The 22899-nt window shown below is 38.1% G+C and overlaps 2 protein-coding genes and 1 non-coding gene across 11 annotated transcripts in view; 2 read left to right on the forward strand and 1 right to left on the reverse strand.

Moving 5' to 3' along the window:
- The first annotated feature begins 637 nt into the window (after positions 1-637).
- On the forward strand, positions 638-2937 carry rplp1 (ribosomal protein lateral stalk subunit P1). Its single transcript, XM_028037191.1, has 4 exons — positions 638-867; positions 2043-2117; positions 2491-2602; positions 2808-2937. Exons 1-4 carry the CDS (start codon positions 796-798, stop codon positions 2888-2890), a joined length of 342 nt encoding a protein of 113 aa, XP_027892992.1. The 5' UTR covers positions 638-795; the 3' UTR covers positions 2891-2937.
- Positions 2938-4081: 1144 nt separating this feature from the next.
- On the forward strand, positions 4082-4154 carry trnav-cac (transfer RNA valine (anticodon CAC)). Its single transcript has one exon. It is a non-coding gene; the product is annotated as a tRNA-Val (tRNA).
- A 1486-nt stretch (positions 4155-5640) lies between these two features.
- ptk2aa (protein tyrosine kinase 2aa) overlaps positions 5641-22899 on the reverse strand; it is a 69146-nt gene continuing 51887 nt past the window's right edge. For 5 of the 9 annotated variants that reach the window (XM_028035782.1, XM_028035781.1, XM_028035778.1 and 2 more), the window contains 19 exons: positions 21941-22038; positions 20797-20881; positions 20624-20724; positions 20391-20506; positions 19583-19683; positions 19202-19291; positions 18668-18872; positions 17543-17654; positions 17350-17424; positions 15585-15689; positions 14338-14442; positions 11492-11554; positions 10976-11015; positions 9854-9951; positions 9491-9499; positions 8323-8478; positions 8154-8234; positions 7116-7201; positions 6853-7018 (listed from right to left, as the gene is read on the reverse strand). In XM_028035782.1, coding sequence (XP_027891583.1) covers positions 6892-7018; positions 7116-7201; positions 8154-8234; positions 8323-8478; positions 9491-9499; positions 9854-9951; positions 10976-11015; positions 11492-11554; positions 14338-14442; positions 15585-15689; positions 17350-17424; positions 17543-17654; positions 18668-18872; positions 19202-19291; positions 19583-19683; positions 20391-20506; positions 20624-20724; positions 20797-20881; positions 21941-22038 — 1853 coding nt within the window. In that variant the 3' untranslated portion in view covers positions 6853-6891. Of the gene's footprint in view, positions 7019-7115; positions 7202-8153; positions 8235-8322; positions 8479-9490; positions 9500-9853; positions 9952-10975; positions 11016-11491; positions 11555-14337; positions 14443-15584; positions 15690-17349; positions 17425-17542; positions 17655-18667; positions 18873-19201; positions 19292-19582; positions 19684-20390; positions 20507-20623; positions 20725-20796; positions 20882-21940; positions 22039-22899 lie in introns of all 9 variants that reach the window. The other 4 variants (XM_028035783.1, XM_028035784.1, XM_028035776.1 and 1 more) reach the window with 3 other exon arrangements.

Consider the following 22899-nt stretch of genomic DNA (forward strand, 5'->3'; position numbering starts at 1 on the left):
TGTGTGCTGTGGATCAGTACTTTAGATCAATCCACAGGAGTGTGAAACTATTTTGTGCAGGAATACAATAGAAGCATAAAGTATAACAAAAGAAAAAATTTAAAAACTGTTTTTACTCCATTCAGGAAGAAAAATCTAAAATGTTTCTAAATAAAAAACAAAAATTCTCATTTATAATATTGCAACTTTAAATAGTCAAAAACCAACACAAATAGGCCAAATAAGTGATGTCAGTGGAAAGTAGTAAATGTTTCTGAAACTTTAATTAAAAACTGAAAAAAAATTAAGGATACATATTTGCTAAAACCCCGTCCTCTCAGAAGCTAAGCCTCTATCCCAAACTTTTTCACAGCCTCTAATAGATTTTCTTCCAGGATTTCCCTGTAATTAGCTCCATCTATCCAAAATGAAAATAAACATTTTGAGGCATTAACAACCATTAGTAGTGATAGTTCCGATTATAACCACTACAAAATGTGAGTAGAATAAATTACAAATTTGATTTTAAACACCTTAAACAGATTCATTAGTAAAAATGTAAAAGCTAGAAAATCATTTCGAGTCCGACAGGAACGCGGATTTTACGTTATGTGCGTGATTGCGTCACCGCCACGCAAATCAGACGTTTGGTACATAAATTGAAAGCCCGCCCCTCTGCCTTTCCTTTTCCGCTGTAGGAACGTTAACGTGCCTAAGGTGCTCGGTTCTTCATCAGAAGCTAAGGCCCGCAATCCGGCGACTAGCACCATCAAACTTAGGCATCCGAACTCACTACTTTGAAATCCAACATCTACAATGGCCTCCGTGTCCGAGCTCGCCTGCATTTACTCCGCTCTGATCCTCCACGACGATGAAGTCACCGTCACTGTAAGTCTCCCGGTCAGAGTACTCCCGACAGCCGGGGCGCTATCTGCTAGTGGCCCATTAGTAACAGTGTGGTGGTTGTTGGGTTACATAATTAATATCATATGCAATTTAAGTTGGTGTTGACTTAGCGGTTCTTCAATACAAGAGGCCGATAACTACATGATGAACGTGGACCTAGAGGCGTGTAAACAGCCGCTTGTGCCGGCCAATATGGCGGCATGCTTGTAGCTATGATTAGAATAGAAATAGCCGTTATTGTCCCTCAAAGGGGAAATTCAGGAAATATACAGTAGGTTATTTTCGAATAAAAAGTTTGTTTTGACAGATACTGCAGGCGGTTTTTATGTATTTCACAGAGCTGACAGAGTTGAAAGTCCCAAATGTGTCTGGTGAAATCAGAAAATGTGGTGAATTTGCTTTCTTGGTTTCAATAAATGGAGCTAATACCTCAGCTAAAAAGATTTTGAATACCTTCTGAGCTGCTGTCATAATATTATGGCTGTGGGATCGGATGCTGTGTGTAACTACATGTGCATGCTGGTGAACTGAAGACAGGCGATTTACATGGTATCAATAATTTATTAAGACATTAGATTAGATTCTTGGTTTATATTGAACAGTTTGAATAGTACTGACCCAAAGCAAATATCAATGGTGGTACTTGGCATAATTTTATTTTATTCCACCCTTACATTTTCATCATATTTTCTGTTATGACTGTCTTGATGAGTAGAATATTATTAGTTGATTGACTTGTGAAAGCACTTTAGGCTTGGGTTTGTTTCTGCTATTAAAAACAGCAACTGAGAACACTACCTTGAAATAGTCATTCTAGTTGTACTCTGTGCTAAAATGAAACTTTAAATTGTTAAAATTTTATTTGGATAGATAAGACAGTTCAGGTGTTAGATAAGGTATACTTTTACTGCCTGTTATGATTAAAAAATGGACTCCTCTTAAAGTAAATTGAACATAATTTTGTTAAACTAAAGGTTTCACTGGCTGTTGATTGCAGGGATGAAGTAAGAATGGCTGTCTAGTTACCTTCTGTTTAGGAATTTAGGACTAAATCAGGTCGTAGGTCGTCAAGTGGTTTTATGTTGTTGATGTGTACAACCCCACATAAAGCTTGCTCAATAATAAAAATGGAAAATGTTTCTATTTTCTGTGTTCAGGAGGACAAGCTGAATGCTCTAATCAAGGCTGCCGGAGTCACTGTGGAGCCGTTCTGGCCAAGTCTGTTTGCCAAGGTAAGATCGCGGCACATTAAAAAACATGATCAACTCTTTTGGTAAATGATGAAATACCATTGGGATTTTTGTAAGATCATAACTTTCAGCAAACGGCATTTTATAGTTTAGCTTTTCATCATGTAATTGACTTGTAATAGTGCTTAATTCAGCTAAATGTTTTTATCCTCTCTAAAACTTGGCCGAATTTATACGTCTCATGAACTTTTCGTTGATCGTTGATGTGGCGGAATTTAATCTGAAAAATTTACAATCAAATGCACTGCCTGCCAAAAAGTAGATAGTGCTGGTATTTATTTTAAGAAAAACTGCGGAGACTTTTGATTGACAGAGAGCTGAATAAATGAAGTAACTTTGAATTCTGTCATTGTAGGCTTTGTCCAGCATCGACATCGGAAGTCTGATCTGCAACGTTGGAGCCGGAGGAAGCGCCCCCGCTGGCGCGCCTGCCGCTGGACCTGCTCCAGCTGGTGGCGACGCCCCAGGTAAATGACCTTAACATTTACTTATATATTATGGATGTGGTCACATTCGTGTACTTTTCCACAATCTGAATGTGATTTAATTCCAAAATGGTGTCTCTCCAAGTGTTATAAGCTATACTTTTGCATATGACTGAAAGATCTTTTTCAGTGTAGATTCTGTAATGTCATATTTGTGTCTCTAAACGTTTAATGTTCATCTCTGCAGCTAAAGAAGAGGAGAAGAAAGAGGAGAAGAAGGAAGAGTCTGAGGAGTCAGACGACGACATGGGCTTTGGTCTCTTTGATTAAAATGGCTGTTTTTTAAGAAAACACAATAAAAGTATAAAAAATCTGTATATTGTCTGCTTGCTTTCTGTGTTGGTTATTTATTTATTGGGTTCATTATTTTCTGCATTTATGAGGCGATGCATTATTAAGGTTCTGTAAGTGCCATGGTAATAATTGAAACGGTAAATGGATCTTTAGTGAGATAGTAAAAAAAAAAAGATGTGGACAGTGACAAAACCTGACACTGAATAAAATGCTTTGCAATAAATTGGTTCAAGATTGTGGGCTTTAATATTTTTCTGTTTTTCAGTGTAATTTGACATGTCAATTGGATGAGTTATGAAATATCTTTCCAGTCTAAATTTTACATAAATGCATCTTTGTAGACTGTATGAGTATCATAGTTCATTCCTGACAAATAAAGGAGGTGACTCAGCCGTAAACACTCTACTATGTTCATTGCCACACACAGTAGAGCCACAACCTTATAAGTCGTGTAAATTCAAATATGTAGGTAGGAAAATGTGGAGTTTCGCTGCACACAATTCGAATTGAAACCATGCAAAAAAAAAATGCTGTAATTCCAGTCCGCCACCAGATGTCACTGTTTCCCCCTGGTTTCTGTTCCAAGTACGGCCCAAATTATGAACGAGAATGTTACGCATTTAGTCTTAGTATAGACCCACTTGACGCGACTTGTTTGAGTAATTAACTGTACAGACTGGTTATCAACAAGTTGTAATGTTAATGCAAAGCGAAGTTGTTAGGAACTGCTGAAGTCCAATGAAGACAAACCGCGATGATTAGATGAGACAGCGCCCCCATCTCTCCCTAGTGGCCAAAAAGTGTGTTACATCCGTAGCAATAAGAACTGCCATAGAGAATGAATGTAAAAAGTTAAGAGATTAAAGACTTGGAGGTCCACGGGTTACAATCGAGTAAGACACTTTGATTTTTGTAAATGTACCGATCAAAACAACAGAAACACCAGGCATGCTGTCATACAGCTCGACCATTATCTATTTTTCCCAATTTGAACAATACATATATGTACATATATATATATACATATATATAATACATATATATGTGCTGTAATTTCGATGTTATTAACCGAAAGTACACAGAACAAACAAAGAAACATTTTTACCCACCTTCATCTGTAAAACAAAAATCGTAGGGAGTCGGTGTCTCTGTTGTGACACATCGTGGGTTTCCGTAGTGTAGTGGTTATCACGTTCGCCTCACACGCGAAAGGTCCCCGGTTCGAAACCGGGCGGAAACATGTTTTTTTTTACGTCTCAATTTTATTTAGTTTCATTCGCGGTTCGTAAGCAGAATCTCTTGTTTTCGTTGTATTTAGTAGGCATAATTAGCAAATTAATAAACAGACGGTAAGCTAATCATTTGGGTTAGCTTTGAATCCAAATAAAAACAAATACAAGTTTGGTTGTTCGAAACTTTTTGAGACACCATCCAGAACTTACCTTCAGCCTTGGAGGTGCTTTGCTAATGTTGAATGTACCAGAACGTGCAAAAAATAAAAACACGTTCAGTGTCAAAACGATAATGGAGTTTTACAAAAATAATTTCAAGTAAATTTAAAGCATTGCATAAGCCCATGCAGATATTAAATGGAGAATGCACCTGCTTGGCAACGTCTCAATCAGGGCGCTGCATTTTATCTCTATTCTTCCGAACCAAAAAGCTCAAACTGAGTCAGTCATAGTTATTTGAATGACTTGTGTTCCTGTCTTCATCTACAAGTCTTCAAAGACTGATGAGAATCAATTGTGGAGTATGAAGCCGCCAGCATCAGGCTTCACTGTAGAGATGGTGTGTTTGATTACCAAAAATGTTAATTTTGTCCCAAAACATCTTCTTAGAATCTCTCACCTTTGGGTGAATTGTAGATGAAGGCATTTAAGAGTTGTTTGATCAGAAATAATGAAATACTTTCATTTAAACAAACATTCTTTTCTATAAGATTATCTGCATCAGCAATACAGTAATCTTACTTAGCCCACAAGAACCTTCACAGAAGAAGAAGGAATGATCACCTGGGTTTGTTTGGCTGCCATGGGACAAGGTAAGGCATTTCTTTTCCAAGAATAAAATATTGCCATCTGCCAAGGTACATCTTCTAACAACAATTTGTAGCCACCTTGGGGTTGTTAATTTCTGCTTTTTGGGACAAAGTAAATTTTGATCATTTCCTCAGAGGGTGCTGTGAAGTCTTTGGGTTACATCATTCAAAAAAGCACTTACCTTCTCCCAGCTGGCAGAGAAAAAAAAGTTACCATTTCAGTTTGATTAGAGCCTTATTTCATAAGAGTCAGCTGATCCACACAGGCAGTGACAATAGGGAATAATAATGACTTTTCTCTCAATAATTTATGACAAAGCTGAACTACCAAGAAAACTAAAGCATGTGATTACAAAATAGTTCGTATTCTGGTACAAAATAGAAGTAAGAAGGTTTTATTGTTAGCTCGAAAAACAGGTATGAATTGGCAAAGGGTTGACTTAAACCAAAGCTGACTTGGACATTTTGTAGTTGCTGAGTCCAACTCAAACTGAGTTACGACCGACTACAACGATCCAAAATGCAGTAGCAAATGTGCAACAAAGTGGTGTAATGGCCCAGTCAAAGCTCAGACCTGACCTCAATTGAAATGCTTTGACAAGCGTTAAATGTGGTTTCAATAAATTAAACAAATTGTGTTCTGATGGTTGAGATGCAGAATGAAGACCACTGGCAATGCTTCTTGATAATAATAATAATAATAGTGTTTTATTTGCTTAGTTTAGCAACTATACAAGTGTCTCCTTCCTGAGAAAACTGCTCAGCACAGGGGAGAGGGAAGAAATGAGGAAGGAGAAACTAGAGAACTGGAAAGGTAACAGAGAAATAAAGATGCAAAACAAGAGAAAGAGACAAAAACAACTCCTGTGTGGAGAAGGAGAGAAACGGTACAACCATGAGGGGATTTCCTTTTTACATCGTATTTTTAGTTACGCTCTCTAGCCAGTTATAATAATAATGATTCACGTTGAGAAAACCAGTTTTTCCAAAGCTGGAAACATTTCTGCTACATAAAAAAAAAAGGTAATCATTGGTTTAACGATGCATACTTCATGTTAGTGAGAGGACTGTAGATCATTTTAGTCTGTTTGAAATTCTTAACATCATCAAGGCTTGAAAATGACGCGGCCCTAGTCAGTCAAATCGCAAACATGTGGCTCAGGAAGTCCTAAAGTCTCTTCTCTGTCTGTCCCCTCCGCTCCTCCCTCAGTCTTCTCTCTCCATGTTTCCTTACAGTTTATAACTCAGATTTATGTTAAATATAAACCTTTTTTTGTATATTAATATTTATGTTAAGTTAAACAGTGTAAGGTAGCAGTTTTCGATTTTTTCCGCTAAGAAAAAACAACAAAACTGTTGCTATAAAAAAAGAAAAACAAACCATCTGTCATGCCACCTGAGATAAAGCGATCTTTAGAGGCGGGGGAAATGAGATGTTATGACTTTAGTGGGCAGCTCTACTGTAAATAATTACTCATACATTGTTCAAAGGGAAGACTGGAGAGCTAACGGACATACTGCAATGATCAAGGCAGATGACAACAACAATATAGTTACAAAAAGCACATTTAAAATATTACAAAACATCTTCATTGTCCTTTTCAACATGGCTTCAGTTCCACTTTTTTTGTGACGTCCTTCAAATCCTTTGTTTTTGTCTGTTTTCGTAAGTTTTCCGATCGACGATGGTGCTTCTCTGTGTCACGTCAGAACAATGTAGAAAATACTAAAGTGGACCAAAACGCGAGTGTTTCCAGAAAGAAGGGAAGCGGTGGATGTTTTTCAGAGGAGAAAATCAGGGCTGATTGTTTCAGTCATGTCTGCTGTCCACACATCTGTCCCTTGTTTTCATCTATCCTTCGCAGATATCCAACAAACAGTCCGTGTACGGATCCGCTGGCCTCCACAGCGCTCTTTGGGGTGCCTGGATCCAGGACTACTGTGGGCGGATCTGGCTGATCATCTTGAGTCGTGATTGGTCGATGACGTCCAGCAGGTTCTTGGCGTCGACCGCCAGAGCGTGAGCTGCCATTAGCATCTGTTTCTTGTAGTCCTTTTGTAAACTGTGCAGAACAAACACAACTTGTATAATTTGACTCCACGTAAAATAATAAAAAACATCTTGAATGAGTGAAACATTTGCACCGCGCTGGTCCTCACCTCGTCATGACGTATTGTTGTGCTAGCTTCATCTTTGATATTAACTCGGCCAAGTCAGAATTCAGCAGCTTTTGGGCCATTTCAATCTGTCGGAGTGCAAAGTGCACAGACGTAAGTAGCAGGAATGGCCTGCCTGCTCAAACAGTCTTAAAATATTAATCCAATTTGAGCTTGTAAACATTTGGTGACATAACCAGAAACTTTGATATATTTCATTGGGATTTTCAGTAGAAGTCCTACTGAAAGCGGAACTTTTGCTCAAATCTTTAGCAACCTTACTTGAATTTTCTTTATGAACTGCCTGTATTTTAGCTCTCACACCTTTACTTAATTCCTTAATCTGATTGAAATGTATTCAGATTATCAATCGTAATAAACTTCCCCCTCTCATCTGGGTAACAATTTAATTCCAATTGAGCTAAATCCTATCAGAATATTCTGAATAGCGAATAGTTTTATTCCGATCGGTTGTATATTCCAATTATTTATGCCCATGTAAATGTGGAAGGTTAGTCTTCTGACACATGTAGTGATTTGCATGAAGGCCAACAATTTAATTTTTTTGTCATCTAGAAGTTTTGGACTTGTGTTTTTTTTAAGGTTCAGGATTTAGTTTTATAACTTAAACCTTCTTTAAACCTCTCCACAACTTTCTCCCTGAAATTGTGTTGGTCGGTCTTCATGATGCTGTTTGGTCAATTAGGTTCTCTGACAAACATCAGAAACGTGTACAGAACAGCTGGAATTATACTGAAATTAAACGACACATATCTGGACTCATTTACTAATAAAGTGACTTCTGAAAGTGCTGGATTTCATTTAGGAGCGTCAATGTAAATAGGGCTGAATTCACATACATTCCACGCTTTTTTTAAATTTATGGAACATTTCCAAATATCTTGAAGTGTGTGACTGAATGATGAGAAAGTGTAGAAAAAGCTCAAACACTTTTCAAAAGAGAAGGTTTTTCTAGTTAAGCTCACTCATGAATGATCTGAATATGGTTACAGGTTCTAATGGTAACTTGTGGGCGGATACCTCTCTGTGTGTGCTGGCTGGCAGCACAGGAATCGTTTCATCCACCGTTGCCAGGAGAGTCCTCAGAGCCAGACCGACATCCTGCCAAAGCAAACATCCGCATTCGATGGATTTCGCTTTCGAACGTTTTATTTAAGCTAAACGGACCGTGTCGATAGCCGGTCATTACCTTGACCATGGGGACGTACTCCTCTGGCGCAGCAGGCTGGATCCTGTTGGACATTTCAATCACGGCTTTAACCAGCCCCGTCACATTCTCGTACACTTTGTCGTTCGAGCGGTCCAAGTTGGCAGTGGGGGGTGGGCTGATCTCCTGGGGCTGGAGCTGGAACAGTTGGCCGCACCGTGAGCACGGATTCATCAACACGTTAGCAAATAGATTAAGTTAGTTTTTCTTGCAAATAACTTTCTGAAATGGGATCCTCTAAGAAAGAGCTAAATGTTTAAAACACCCGCAGCTTTCGACTGATATTGTCAGAGTACATGACTGCAGTACAGGAGACTCAACACTGGGTGGCAGTGCGTGCACATGCGTAATATATCTTTAACATGCTCTACATGTGATGACTAGATGGAATTTCTACAGAGTGAAAAGTACATGAGGTGTTAATCCGGACCAGATGACACAACCTGCAATTAAATGATTTTTACACTTACATTCTAAATATTATATTAAAAAGACAGAAAATCTGCAAATCTCAAAAGTAGGAAGCACCAATAATCAGCCAATACTTGAGTTTTCAGTGAAGATAAGTCAATATCAAAGCCACTTGTCAGACATAAAAAGATACGCTTCTCTAAAATAGTTACATATTATCAAAAGAAAACAGATAATATTGTTAAAAATAAACTTTTTTTTTTTTATGGAAATACATTGATTCGATAAGTGACCAGGACTGAAAATGACAGATTTAGCATTTTTCCTTTCCCTTAGTCTAAAAAATTAAGACAAAAAGAGTGAAATTTGTGAAAGTGAGAAGGTGAAAAAGAAGGATTTCCTCCACCTATCACAAAAAGGTCTCTTCTTTGGAAACATACCTCAGAAATGGGAAACAATTTGAATCTTGGCTTCACGGAAACCAGCAATCCAATGCTAATGGTGCTAAGATGATTAGCATCTCAGCAGTAGGATAACATACTGCTTCAAAAGTTTGAATGAAAATAGGATTAAATGTTTTCTGTCCTGCTCTTTTAATTTGCCTCTGGTGTAGAAATCACTAACAGTAACACATGTTAAGAATGGAGGTGATGGTAACTATCAGCTAACTAACTCTAGAATGGTAACACACACACACACACACACACACACACACACACACACACACAGATCTGCTTACCCTCCACGGCTATGGGCAGTTATGAAGGTGTGTTCGAGTGCAGAAACGTTGGAAGGGATTGTAGAGTGAATTGTGCGAAAAACAAAATAAGCAAGTAGTTGTGTGATTCAATGGGTGAAAGGATGCGGAGGAACATGTGACAAGAAAAAAAAGATGAGAAATGAGCAGAAAAAGGTTTGAAGAGAAGGAAAAGAGTTAAGAGGGAAAAAGGAAACGACATTAGAGCCAAAGGTAAGCATGACAAGGCAAAGCATAATGTCAAGTATTTACACAAAAATCTTCAATTAATTCAGATGAAGAAAAAAAAATCAAATGGATATTATTTTTTCCTCAAACGTCCAATTATTTTGCGTTCATGCGTACCTTGACTCCGTCGTTGTAGCTGTCCACTGGGCTCAGATTGGCCAGGTTGGTGAGGGGAGCTCCAGGGCGGGGCGGCTTCTTGGGAGGGGCTACATGCTCTGCAGAAACACAGCCTCAGTCTTACTTATCACATTTACATGTTTCAAAATATCCCACAGCTTAAACTGCCCGTCTTAACAAAGAAAGCTGCATATTGTGCAGCACAAGTACTTATTTGTAAAGGATTGTGGTAACACTTTATTTGCACAAGACTGACATGACACTGTTATAAACACGACATCACACCTGCAATGAAGATGAAGGCGTTTTCATGAATGCTTATGGATTTTGTCAAGAAGTGTCATTTGGTAAATAATGACACTTTTAACACTTTCCATTAAAACTTGCATTAAAAGTCCATTAATAGTGTCATTATTTTCTGGATAATTTTGCACTTTAAGAGATACTCAGGCTTTTTTACATATTTGTATTTCATATTGGTTTATGATGAATTTCTCTTTACGGTCCAGCTTAAGTGATTCAGTTCATTCGTGCACCCATCCGTGGGTGCATGAACTTAATTTTTATACATTTGTCCAATTTTTGATTCCAGCATTCATTCAGTCTTTCAATTTTGCAAAAATAAATTCATCCATGCATGCAAGTGACATCCAGTCATTCTTTAAAGTCTCAAACCATCTAGTAATTCCATCACTCCTTTATTTACCCATTCTTTCATTCGTTCGTTTGTTAATTCACTAATGTACTCATGCAGGTATAGACTCATTTATCCATGCACATATTCACTGGTTCATTCATTTATTCATTCTACAACACATTCATGTCGTTCTTCATGCAACATTCATTAAATCATTCCAGATGAATTCATCCACACATTTCTTGACTTGATTTGACATAGAGGATTTTGAGGAAACGATAATTAACAATAATGTACTCGGATGAAAAAGGGATCATGATTTAAAGATGATTTTTATAATAAAGGGTATATAAAAAGTAATAATGATAGCGCAGCAGTTAGTGCTTTATATCCAACAGATTTTATTTTACACTAAATTTAGAGCAGGTTTGACTGTATGCTCATGAATCAGAATGTTTCAGACTGGAATGAATCATTTTATGTACCTGGTTTCCCGACAGGCTGGTAGATATGATGACTTCCTCCCTGTTCAGACACACACACACATCCCAGCACGCACGCACGCACGCACGCACGCACGCACGCACGCACGCACACACACACACACACACACAGAGCTTAGTGTTAGGAAACAGTTTCATGTTTCTAACAGAGCCAGCTTTAATTTAGGCAGCTTATTGCTTTTCAAGTGAAAGAAGACATTCGAAGGGCATATTCAGAGTTATCATAAACACGCCTTCCTTCTGGATTTAACGTTCCCATGGTGCTCTGTGGTTAGGCGGCTGGTATGTAGGCAGTGCCCTTCGCAGCACACAGACAAAAATACTTTCTCTGCTTGCCCTGCTGTCTGTTTTCTCTGTTTCCCATGAATGAAAACATTCCCTTTTGTTTCCTCACTTCTCTCTTTCTCCTGCAAATCCACATCACCCGTTTGAGCTGTTGCTCTATTAATAACAGTGCAGACTTTCGTAGCTTTCATGCAGAAAATGTTTTTGACTGACCGGTGCCTGCAGAGTGCCGTCTTCTCTGTCGATGCTGCCTCTGCTGTTCCTGGACTCTGGTTTCTGCAGAGAGAAACACTCAAACTGAGCATGCACTTACTAAAACAGCAGAAATAAAGTATCACTTTATGAATTTCAACAATAAAAAAAAAAGCAAGCACACTGCTTTTATGCTTTTTAATGGTGCACACATTTAGATATTCTGATCAGTCATCTTGAAACAAGAAACAATTCAAACCAAGCAGCATATCTCAACAGGTAGCTGCAACCCGAGCGCAATGTCAGAGTTATGAGATCCAGTAACGACGGCGGCTACAGCATCTCTTATTTCCAAAATAAAATCTGTGGTCAGAGAGACAGGCTCCTTCCTCTTCTCTCTGCCTCAGTACCGTTTTGGTGAAGCACGCCTTGAAGAGATGCATCCTGACAGAACACAGCGTGAGGAAGACGGGCGACCGAACGAAGAGGCCATCGAAAGAAGAGTCGGGATGGGAACAAAAAGTGTCAGAGAAAGAAGGATGAAGAAAAAAAAAATTTAAAACACAAGAGGGGTTGGAAGACAGAGAAAATAAATGAAGAGAGAAAGAAAAACTGAGTCAGAGGGGAAAGAAGAAACGGAGAAAGTTTTTTTGTTTTTTTTTCCGGAGAACGAAAAGTTCCACTGAAACGCAGAGACAAAATCCTGGAAAAGAAACGATCCAACTGCATCACTCTCTTTCTCTCTCCTTCAGATGTTCCTCCCTCCCTTTTTCCCTCCCACTCTTTCCATCCCCCTGAATCTCCCTCATTCCTCCCTCTGCGCTGCTGCTGCCAATCCCACTTCCTTCCTCCCTCCCTCTGTCCTCCTCTCGCACTTTACGTGTCTCTTTGCGTTTCTGCTTTTCACTCTTTGTTCTTCCATGTGTCACTTTCGCCAGACATTCTTTACTTTTACGTCAAACATCGTTATTCCATAAGATCAAAAATCCACAGCCAGCATCCCAATCCATATGAACAATTATAAAACAATCACTCCATAGACACACCTGGTAAATTGAGATAAATGCCTTAAAATAAACATTTTCCAGACTTAAGAAAAAAAATCCAATCTTTAATTTCAGTAAATCTATTCTGTTTGGGAAAAATAACCTACTTCGAGGAATATTTTTTCAACATTAGCATAAATATTACTGAAGGATTTTATAGTTTCTACTTTAATCAACTAACAGTAGTTGAAAAGCATCATTTATCAGCCCAGCCTCCCTTTTTAATTAGGCTAGAAATTTGATGCAACACACTTAGACTCTGTTCAAAATGGGAAAAACAAGAGAACATGCCCCTCAAATAAGGCAGCACATTCCTACACAGGCTCAGATCTACAGTCAGGACAAAGAAGTAAGGAAAGAAGAACTCAACGAATGAATCTAGGACAGAAAACAAGGATGCAAGAAACACATTGGGATCTTTATGCAATGTTTTTATTTGTTTTAGCATGAATTACACGGCATCGGTAAGCTAATCCCATTTGTTTCTAAATAAATCATGCAAATGGAATGAGGTCCAAATTAAATTTCAGACTGGCCCAGTGAAAATAATCCAAAGTTAATGTACGTTAAAAAAAAAAGAGTCTGCTCTCTGCTGTTGGGTTTGTGGTTTAGTTATGAGGAGGTTAATGGTCGGTGTTTTCTGGATACGTTAAGACTTGAGACAGACGGAAGACGAGCCTTCCTTCCAACATGTGAAGTATAAAAACATGCTTTCCCAAAGTTTTGACCTGCTCTGAGTGACACAATAGATTTGATCGAGACATGAAGAGCAGGTCAAATACATGTGAAGTTAGAGTGAAATATGAAAGACACAAGCCTTCTGTCATTCAGGTCCACATCTGGCTGAAAACCCAAAGGACAGCCAATCAAATCAAGAGAAGAAATGAGGAGAGTAGAAAAACAGAGCTGTTAAAAGATCGATTTTTGGCTGCTTTTCGGATGGTTTTACTGTCTGACAAGATAAATCAAACCTGCACAGCAGAGCCAGGTTAGCGATCTGAAAAAGATATTTTGGAGCTCTACTGGCAAAAACAGCCGGCACAAATCTCTGCACATAAAACGGAGCCTTATTTTTTTGGTTTTGTTTTGCTTCTCAATCTTTCTGCTCGATTCTTTTGGCAACAAATATCACATTTTGTGATCACAACAAGCTTTTACTTCGTATGTAATAGGCCAACACAAGTGTCTGCAACTTTTGGATGAATTTCTTCTCCAACACACGCGAGTCCAGAGGCTGAGTTTCCTCCTTGGCATGTTGGTCTGGTTTTCAGCCCTTCATTTGATCCAGGTGTCAAGGACCGGAGTCTGATCTAGAGACCGAAACTTTCCTTCCTCTACTTTGCAAACTAGCTCATAAGGTTGGATGGAGTCTGTGGGTATTTTCACAGATTGAGGGTTTTAACTAGACCATTCTATGATTGATATCCTTTGACATAAAGCATCCCATCATAGTTAGATGAGCAGGACTCTCTTTTGACATTGTTGCCACTTCATAAAGAACAGATTCTCGGAGAGGTGATATCAGCAGAACTTGGTTATTTTCAAAGTTTGGGATGTTGTTTTATAACCCAACTCATTCATCTGGTGTTTCACATTGTTTTCTATTTTATTTCTCAACATCCCACTACGTGTGTGAACAAACAAAGTCTGGGACAATTTCTAATCTGAATAGCAAATGTGAAAATCAAAGCTCATGTGACTTATTTCCTTGTCTGGGTAATATTTTGTATTCTTGCTAATTGGCAGTGAAAACAAACGGTTATGATCACATACCCTCACTTTGGTTGACATAAAATCTGCTTTTTGTGTGAGTTTCATTACCATGTGGCTCTCCTCCTGCTCCAGCCACCGCTGGTCTTCCTCCATCTCCTGCTGCTGCTTTATCAGCGTCTCCTCCATCAGAGCCTGGTTCACATCCAGTCTCTCCTGGAGAACAAAAAGACAAGCAAATCAAAAAAAAAAAAAGCAAAAAGATATGGTCAGCTTTTATTTCACAGGTAGCTACTGAAAAGAGAAGGAGGCTGAATCGCATCTAAAATGAAAAAAGAGCAGCGTATACTGCAGTGTTTCAAACTGACATTTAATATTCCAAGATAATTACATAAATAAGACATGAAAGGGAGATTTAAGTTATGGTAAAACTATCTTCAGATTCAAGCAACTTTTATAGAATCAAATTATATGTAAATGTTCAATTAACGCTAATGCTAAAAGCAATACTGTAATGCAGCACTTAGAACTATGCAAGACCAAGATATATGCATGTTTCAGCAAGTCAGATTTAAGACTTTTAAAACGGATTTAAATCTTTTTGCCCAGATTTAAAGCCAATTTAATGCCACCTTGAATAAAATTTAAGGCCAAAGAAACTCTAAATACAGGGGACAGCTGGGGAATCCTGCTACAATCCAGCCTAATTTAATTAGCCTAATTAATTTAAATTAAATTAATTTAATTTCCCTTTGGGATTAATAAAGTATTTTTGAATTAAATAGAATAACAAAAAATGTGAAATTTCTGGGGTCTTTTTGTGACTATTGGCAGCGGCTTTTGTGTTTCTCACACTGCTTACCGATCTCTACAGCCTTAACCCTCATAGTACCAACCTTATTTCTTATTTATTTTAAATTTTTGTACAAAATGTGCATAGCCTCGTTTGGGTTGGCAACAGAAGTGAAAACGAATGTCGTTCAACCAACTCAACATAAATTTGCACTTATCCACGATAGACACAAGCTAGCAATCTAGAAGGGTATGTTAGCAGCTGGTTAGAGGTAGCTTTAAGTGCCTCAAGTCACAGAAAGCAACACAGATGTCTCCGAGCAACTCCACCGTTTGCCTGACAGAAAAGTCCCGCATTTAATATAAAACAAAATAGTTTGTCAAGACAAAATGTAAGATCTGGGATCAACGTATTACATTTTAAAAAATTAATTGAAAACATTTGAAGGCCTTAATTTTTAGACACGTTAATTTAAGACTTTTAAAGGATACTTTGAAGACTGAAAAATAAAAAAAATAATGGCTTCTGTCGGTACTAATAGAGGACATAAGCAACTCAATTTTACCTCCACATTTGGGTTCCACAGTGGTGCATGTTCAGGTCTGAGCTGATTCCACGAGTCAGAAGGGGAATAGCTGCCTCCTACTCCTCCAACACCACCAGGCGACGGCTGGAGGCAGGAAGAGACAAGCAATGTTTCGTTTTATTGTGTGAATAATGCTTTCTTTTAGGCATAAAGAAACTCAGCATTAGCAGTCATCTGCCCACTGCTGGCTCAGAAGGAGCGGTTGCTGTTAAGTTAATGGCTGGATGAAATCGGCTGAGGTTTCTGCACGTTTTTGTTCTTCCATTTCTAAAAAAAAAAAAAAAAAAACTTTTTTTTTTGTTTTTTACAATAAATTAATGTTTTTAGGTGACTGGAAAACAAGCCGTTTCTAAAACTAGCCCGTTACCTAGCAACCCTAGCTGAGCTCCAGCGTATTTGTCCAGCTGGTTTTACTGCTGTATTCGCTGTGTAATGGCTGCTGGACAAGACAAGTGTTTTGTTGTTGACATACCATTCCCGAAACCACTTGCTGCATTCATGTTGGTTGTGCAGGAGGCTCTATTAATGCTTTTCAAAGACGTATGGTTGTGTAATTGTGCATTTCTTTGCAGCCGTTTTCACGTGGGAGTGTTAACGTTGGGTTTGGGGGGCGTGGCCAGCCACAACTTATTTGGATTTAAAGTGACAAGACACCCTAAAACAGCTCAATTTGTAAGGAGCTCAATATAGGCAGAACTGAGCAGACTAAAATCTTATTATTTAAGAACGATTTAATTGGAGCAAAAAATGTAATGAACAAGGTTTGTGTAGCCCAAAGACCTATCTTAATCTGTTTAAGGAATTATAATAAGTCGCCTTTAAAACAATTGAAGACTCTGGACTTGTATGTACGGTAACTAAGTATATACTCAGATTCTTTATAAAAATAAGATTGAGAGTTGTGTTTTTGCCATAGAGACAAAACGGTGGTTTTGATTTGTGTCTGCGAGGCCATGTGTGAGCAGCTTTTAGCACAACAGGAAATGCCTTCCGTCTGCTCCGTTCACGAGGAGAGGATTGAGAGAACACATTGCTCTCTTCTGTCTCTCTTTGTTTTGACCCATGCAGCACAGAGTCACACTGATCTGTGTCAATCCAGGGGTAACAGCCCCTCAGCCAGACACCTACACACCTCAACAGCATGCATGCAAACTGATGTGCTTTTTTTCTCAGAAACTGTTGCAGGTAAATAAATCCCTGCATTTATTTATGTGCCTTTGATAACTGTCTTATGCTTAAATTTGATAATATACATAAGTGATTTATGTAGTGAAGGTTCAGAAAAAGTATTAATACGATTAAAATATTTCATAAAGTTTATTTGTAGTTCCAAACATATTTAAAGTACTTTTTGATCACTTTCAGACTTGCCAACATTGATATTCATTTCTTGTACTGTGTGGACGTGAACTTTTAGGGCAGTAAATAGCTTTTTTCCTGGCTCAGGTGAGGTTGATGTGAGTTTATCTTTATGTCAAGAAAAGACAAAACGATTAAAACAAGTCACAATGTAAAAAACAAATGTTCAAATCTCATGTTACGCTATTAAAGTGTAGCAAAGAACAGCTTCTTAGGGTCACCAAATTTCCATAACAACTGTTTTTTGAGGGCTTCGCACACATTTTAAGTTGCAAAACACAACAGAAGATAAACAGTAATAATATAAGAGATTTGTGTCCAATTCAAGCAGTATTGCATTACTTATTAAAATCGTTCTTTTTAGTTTGATCCTGGTTTGGTTTACCTGGAAGGGGATGTGTTGGGAGGTGGAAAAGAAGCTTCCACTGATGCGAGGACTGGGATAGCCTGGTCGACTGGGCTAAAGACAGAAAGATACCAGTAGGCTGGAGTTTGTCATCATGTTCAAACGCCTCATAGAAACAGAATGTAGCAGCAGTAGAAAGAAGAAAAAGATAAATGTGTCAGTGAAGTCTTACTTTAGGTGGAGCTTCATCTGAACCTCCAGAGTCCCAGGAAACGGTGACCTGCCTCCTCATCTCCTCCCTCAGTCTCTCCTCTTGTATACTCTTCTCCTCCTCCAGTATAGCGCTGCAAAAATCATAAGAACAATAACAGCACAAATATTTATTTATTTGCTTTATTCCTACAGTTCAAACCAACTCAGCCTGCTTACATTTATTTATTAATGAATTACACAAAACATACGGCTCAAGAGTGGTTCCAGATAAATACTAAAAGACTCGATCAAAGGCTAAAACATAAAAACTGCCCTCACCTCTAGTACTGTGGCTGCATTTTCTGAATGACTCACACACATTTGCAATGATGCATTTTTGTAGTTGATAAAAATGTAAGTTGTTGTTTAATAAAATTGAAATCTAGAGACCTGCTTGCAAAAGCAGGCAACAGCAGCAAAAAGTCAATTTTAAGACAAAGGCTGAAATTAAAGAACAATTAATTAATCACACCCAGACATTTAATAGTACAGGGAAAGTTGTTTATAATCTGGGTAATCTATTGAGAGATTATTGATTCCAGGTATTTTTGGAAAAGTACGTAATGATACAAAACCTCCATCCTGAACGTTCCCTAAATAAATCTGACATGCATCTAATTTATGGTCAAGAATGAAAGTGGTCTGGGTCAGAATTGAAGAAAAAAATCAGCTCTAGGTCTCATGGGACAAAAAGGTCAGATTTGGGCCTCTTTTAACTACACTGTGAACCAAACATAAGGCAGAAAAGTAAGTAAAAATAATGTAAACACCACACCACAGGGAGGCGCCATTTCCATCTGAACTGAGAGTCCAGAAGAAGAGAAGACATTATAAAAGTATAAAAGTAACAACTTTAAATAAAACTGGACTAAAAGTGAAAGAACGCATCTCAAAATAAATTGTTTGCCTCCTGAGTTTGTGAGGAACTTGATGGCGTCACCATCCTTGGTTGTTTCATCCTTGATTGTTAGAAACAAACTAGAAAGAACCAAATTGGTTAACATGAGGCACCTGAAAACTAGACTTCATTGGTCCAACTTAAACCTGCTATACTGGAAAAAGAGCATTATTCCCTGTAAGCTTCACACAAAAAAAGACATGTCACCTGAGTTGTGTTTTGAGTTCAGTGAAGCGTGGCCTCTTGCTGGGGTCGTACGACCAACATTTGGTCATCAGGCTGTAGAGGGTTGGTGGACACTGGGGAGGCATGGCCAGCCGCTCCCCGTTCTCTATCCTGCCAATCACGTCGTTGTTCTTCACCCCCTGGAAGGGCTTGATGCCGTACATTAAGATCTCCCACATACACACTCCTGCAGGGGAAAACACAGAGAGGGGGAGCAGTTTTTAGCATGTAACCTCATCTAAAATGTGTTTTTAGAGGTGCAATCATAATTGGAAGACATCACTAATGCAAGTAAACTTTAAAAATACAGGAACTACTCAAAATGTTGCTCCTATGTTCTGTTACATTCATTGTATGAACACTGCTGTAGATTTAAAGAAAAACTGCTACTTAAATTACAAAAAGTGAATAAAAAGAATAAAGGAAGGTAGAAAAGGAAGTATTATGGGAAAGAAATAGGAAAGAGAAAGGCAAATCTTTGAGCAAAATTGTCAGAGTAATATCAGACAAACCCACCAAACATCCAAACGTCACTAGCAGAGGTGAATCTCCTGAAGTTGATAGATTCTGGTGCCATCCATTTAATAGGAAGTTTACCTTTAGAAGCTGAGACACAAACATTCGATCATTAATATACTCAGTACGGCGCGAAGGTTTCAGAACCCCACATATACAGAGAATCAATGATAACGTCGGTTAAAGGAGGAACTGCAGTTCCCTAACGTCACCACTAGATGGTAGAAAAGTACAGGCACAAACTGATCTCAGCTCTTCTGTGCTCAGTGGAGCAACTAAACTTTCGTGTAAAGCCTGTATAGAAAACATGTAATGTGCATGTGATGGTACAATGAAAACTCTGATGAATTTTCCCCTCATTATGGTTGGACATGCCATTACCTTTGTAGTAAGAGCTGTCCTCCATGTATCGAGACAGACCAAAGTCTCCGAGCATCACGCAGTCCACAGACGAGACCAACACATTACGTGCTGCAATATCTCTATAACACACAACATCTGTGTTTAGCTTTGAATCCTCAAATTAGAAACAGTACACTCTTTAATATGATGCTTCTGCAAGGGAATTTTAAGATTTATTATAAATGAGATTGTGATTATAATTTAAGATCTGACTGAATAAGTAACTTAAGTTTTTAACTTTTTTTTGACTGGTGACTTTTTGTTATTTTAGGAAAAATTTTACATCTTACAATAGAAAATGTTAGGTAGAGCACAAAATTGTTTATTAGTAAGAAACTTTTTTTGCATTCTCTTTAATTTTATAGTGAATCGGAGGAACACATCTATCAAGTAACTTCTATACAAAAGCAAACTTTGATGAACACAAATCTCCTAGGCTGGCTGAAACAACTCTAAATCTGGTTCTTATTGCTAAAAATAGCATTTTTTTTAATTTGCTTTTTTTAAAAAGAAATCAAACCCAAAAGAACTTTCAAACTAGATGCCAGTCTTTTAAATGAGTCAAGATGCAAAACCCTTTTTAATTATGGACCTTCCATGATTTAAAAAATATATATCTGACTTTGTTTTCTTAGTTTAATGTTGGGGAAAAAAACAAAGAAAAAATAAGCCCACTGTCGTTTTATGTGATATTAGTTCATCAAGAAGTAAAATACTTTTTTTTACCAAAATACATTTTGGCAAAAACTTCTGCATTATATGTTAATGCAGAAGTTGATGGCTATACCTGTGCACAAAGCGTTTGCTCTCCAGGTAGGCCAGCGCTGTACTGAGCTGGTAGGAAAACAGAATGAGGGTGGACAAGTCCAGGCTGTACTTCTTCACCTGAAGGAACGACCGCAGCTACACACAAACAAGCGCAGAGAGAAGCAGAAACGCACGTTTATGTAAACCTCCATCCTAACGGGTGAAGGAGGAAAATGTGACAAAGCGCTCTTAAACACGCAGCCTGCGTCGCACCTCTCCGAGCGTGCAGAGCTCCATGATGATCCACACCGGGTTCTCTGTGATCACGCCGATCAGTTTAACGATGTGAGGGTGGTCGAACTGACGCATCGTTACTGGAAAACAAAGAGAGTGAGCACTTCTGAAAGGAAACAGGGAGGAAACAAAGAAACACAAAGAGGTGTTACAGGCTTCTTGAAGGAACTTCTCTCTGACGCTGTCTGTGGTGCAGTTTTTGCAGGTTTTGATGGCAACAGGTAGAGGCGGCTTGTCCTGAGGAACGCACAAAACACCAGATAGCAAATTGAAATACATGAGCGTCACTTAACAATTGTGTAGGCATTGATGGATTATGAAATACAATGCCTGACTAATTGAGGTTGTGGGAAATATTTTATATTTGAGAAAAGAGAACCCAAACCACACAATGATTGCAAAGAGCACATAAAAAGTAGAAATCTGCTTGTAAAACACAGCAGATCCTTTAAAGTTGTAAATGCAAATTGAGGTGAAGAGGAAGAAATTGTTTTAGCTTTACTTGTACATCAAAAATAAAGATGACTTTTTTGGCATTCGATACACAAGATAGAAAGGTTTTTGATGTTAAGCATGTGTATAATGAGCAGGAAGGACACACGGACAGACCCCTTATCGTCTTGAATATGGTATTAATTTGTGGCTGAAAGACTTTAACCTTTCACTTTTCAGGTGGAATAATCGCACAATAAACAGCTGATGTTTAGGTTTGAATTTATTATGGATTGTATCTAATAAGGGCTGCACAAGTTTAGGAAATCTATATGAGGTATGTGAAGATATCTCTGTTCCTTGCCAAATTGGAGAAAGTGAAACACTTTTTGCATCCATAAACAAAATCCTAGCATAATTGGGAAAAACAAACAAAATGGGTCAAAGTTTCAAACATTTGGCTGTTGATCTGAAATGATGTTGAAGAACTCAGAGGTAGTCCTTCATCTTTATTATTCCACCTCGTGGAATCAGAAACAGACTCTTTCCGGCATCTTCTATTTGATACAATTCCTCCTTAGTGGTTCCTGGATCATCACTCTAACTAAATCACCTAAGCGGGAATAGTTGTGTTTAAAGGGTCAACTCGAACACAGCAGGATGTTCCAAATAGCCCAAAAAACTCAAACTAGTTTTGAATTGGCTAAAGAAGACAAACATTAAGCTTCAACAATGTAGACGTTTATATTTGCTTCTCCCTCTTCGAACTATTGTTCATTTAATTCAAAGAAAGAGCGACGTGTTTTTAAAGATATTAGTGTTTATTCACCCCATTTCCGTTTGTGTGTGTCCATTTCAACATACCGGGCAGTTGTAGACTCCTTGGTGAACGTCGCCAAACTGACCCTCTCCGATGCAGCGACCCAAATCTATCCTGTCTCTCTGGATCTCATAATCCCGTGCTGAGAGGGGAACATGAGAAAAGAGTAAAGAAAGTTGTTTTTTTTAAAAAAAAAAAAAAGGTCAGACCTGAATAACCATTAAAAGGCTATCACATTTAAAATGAACAACTTTCCCAGTACTATAAAATGATGAAACCTTTCTGTTGCCCTTGGAGGTAAAACGTACCCACTGGTTATAATCAACAAACGATTTGCCACGTCTCCTGACTCTTTCACCATAAATGCAAACTTTGTTCGCATCACAGACTGAGGAAATCTCAAACAAATGTTCTAAAACATGCAAATCAAACCACCTTCATCATCATTAGAAATTCCTCATGCAGAGTAGATAAATACCCTTGGAGTGCTCTGAAGTGAAAGCATTTTGAAAACAAACTCAAATGTAATTTCTCTCTGACTGATAAACAACTGTGCTGTATTTAGTCTGGTCTTTGTCTTTTTACAAAACCACTAAAATTCAAAGGAAACTCTAAGGTTTGAGACTGAAATCAGAATCCTCGACATTCGAACTAAAGTAGACATTTCAGTTCTGCTTCTGTAAAGGTCAAGCTATCAGGGGGATAGCAGAAAACTTAACAATCAGGATGTTGTGAGGCAAATATTTCACAATGCACTGGCTCAGAAACGTGCTGCTTTTGTATCTTTAAAGACAAAACAGCACAGCTTGAAAAATGCCAAAATACATTCCTTAAAAGATTTACAGCAATTAATCCATATTGCTACTCGAAATGAATATTGCTTCAAACATGAAAGAAGCCACAGAGAACTGACACAACCACAATCGTAAATAAAGATATTTGACCAAACAATGGAGCAATGAGAACCAAACCACCAAACAACACAAACACAGTGCAATTACAT

Source organism: Xiphophorus couchianus, chromosome 13 (genome assembly GCF_001444195.1).
Source record: "Xiphophorus couchianus chromosome 13, X_couchianus-1.0, whole genome shotgun sequence".
Taxonomy (NCBI): domain Eukaryota; kingdom Metazoa; phylum Chordata; class Actinopteri; order Cyprinodontiformes; family Poeciliidae; genus Xiphophorus; species Xiphophorus couchianus.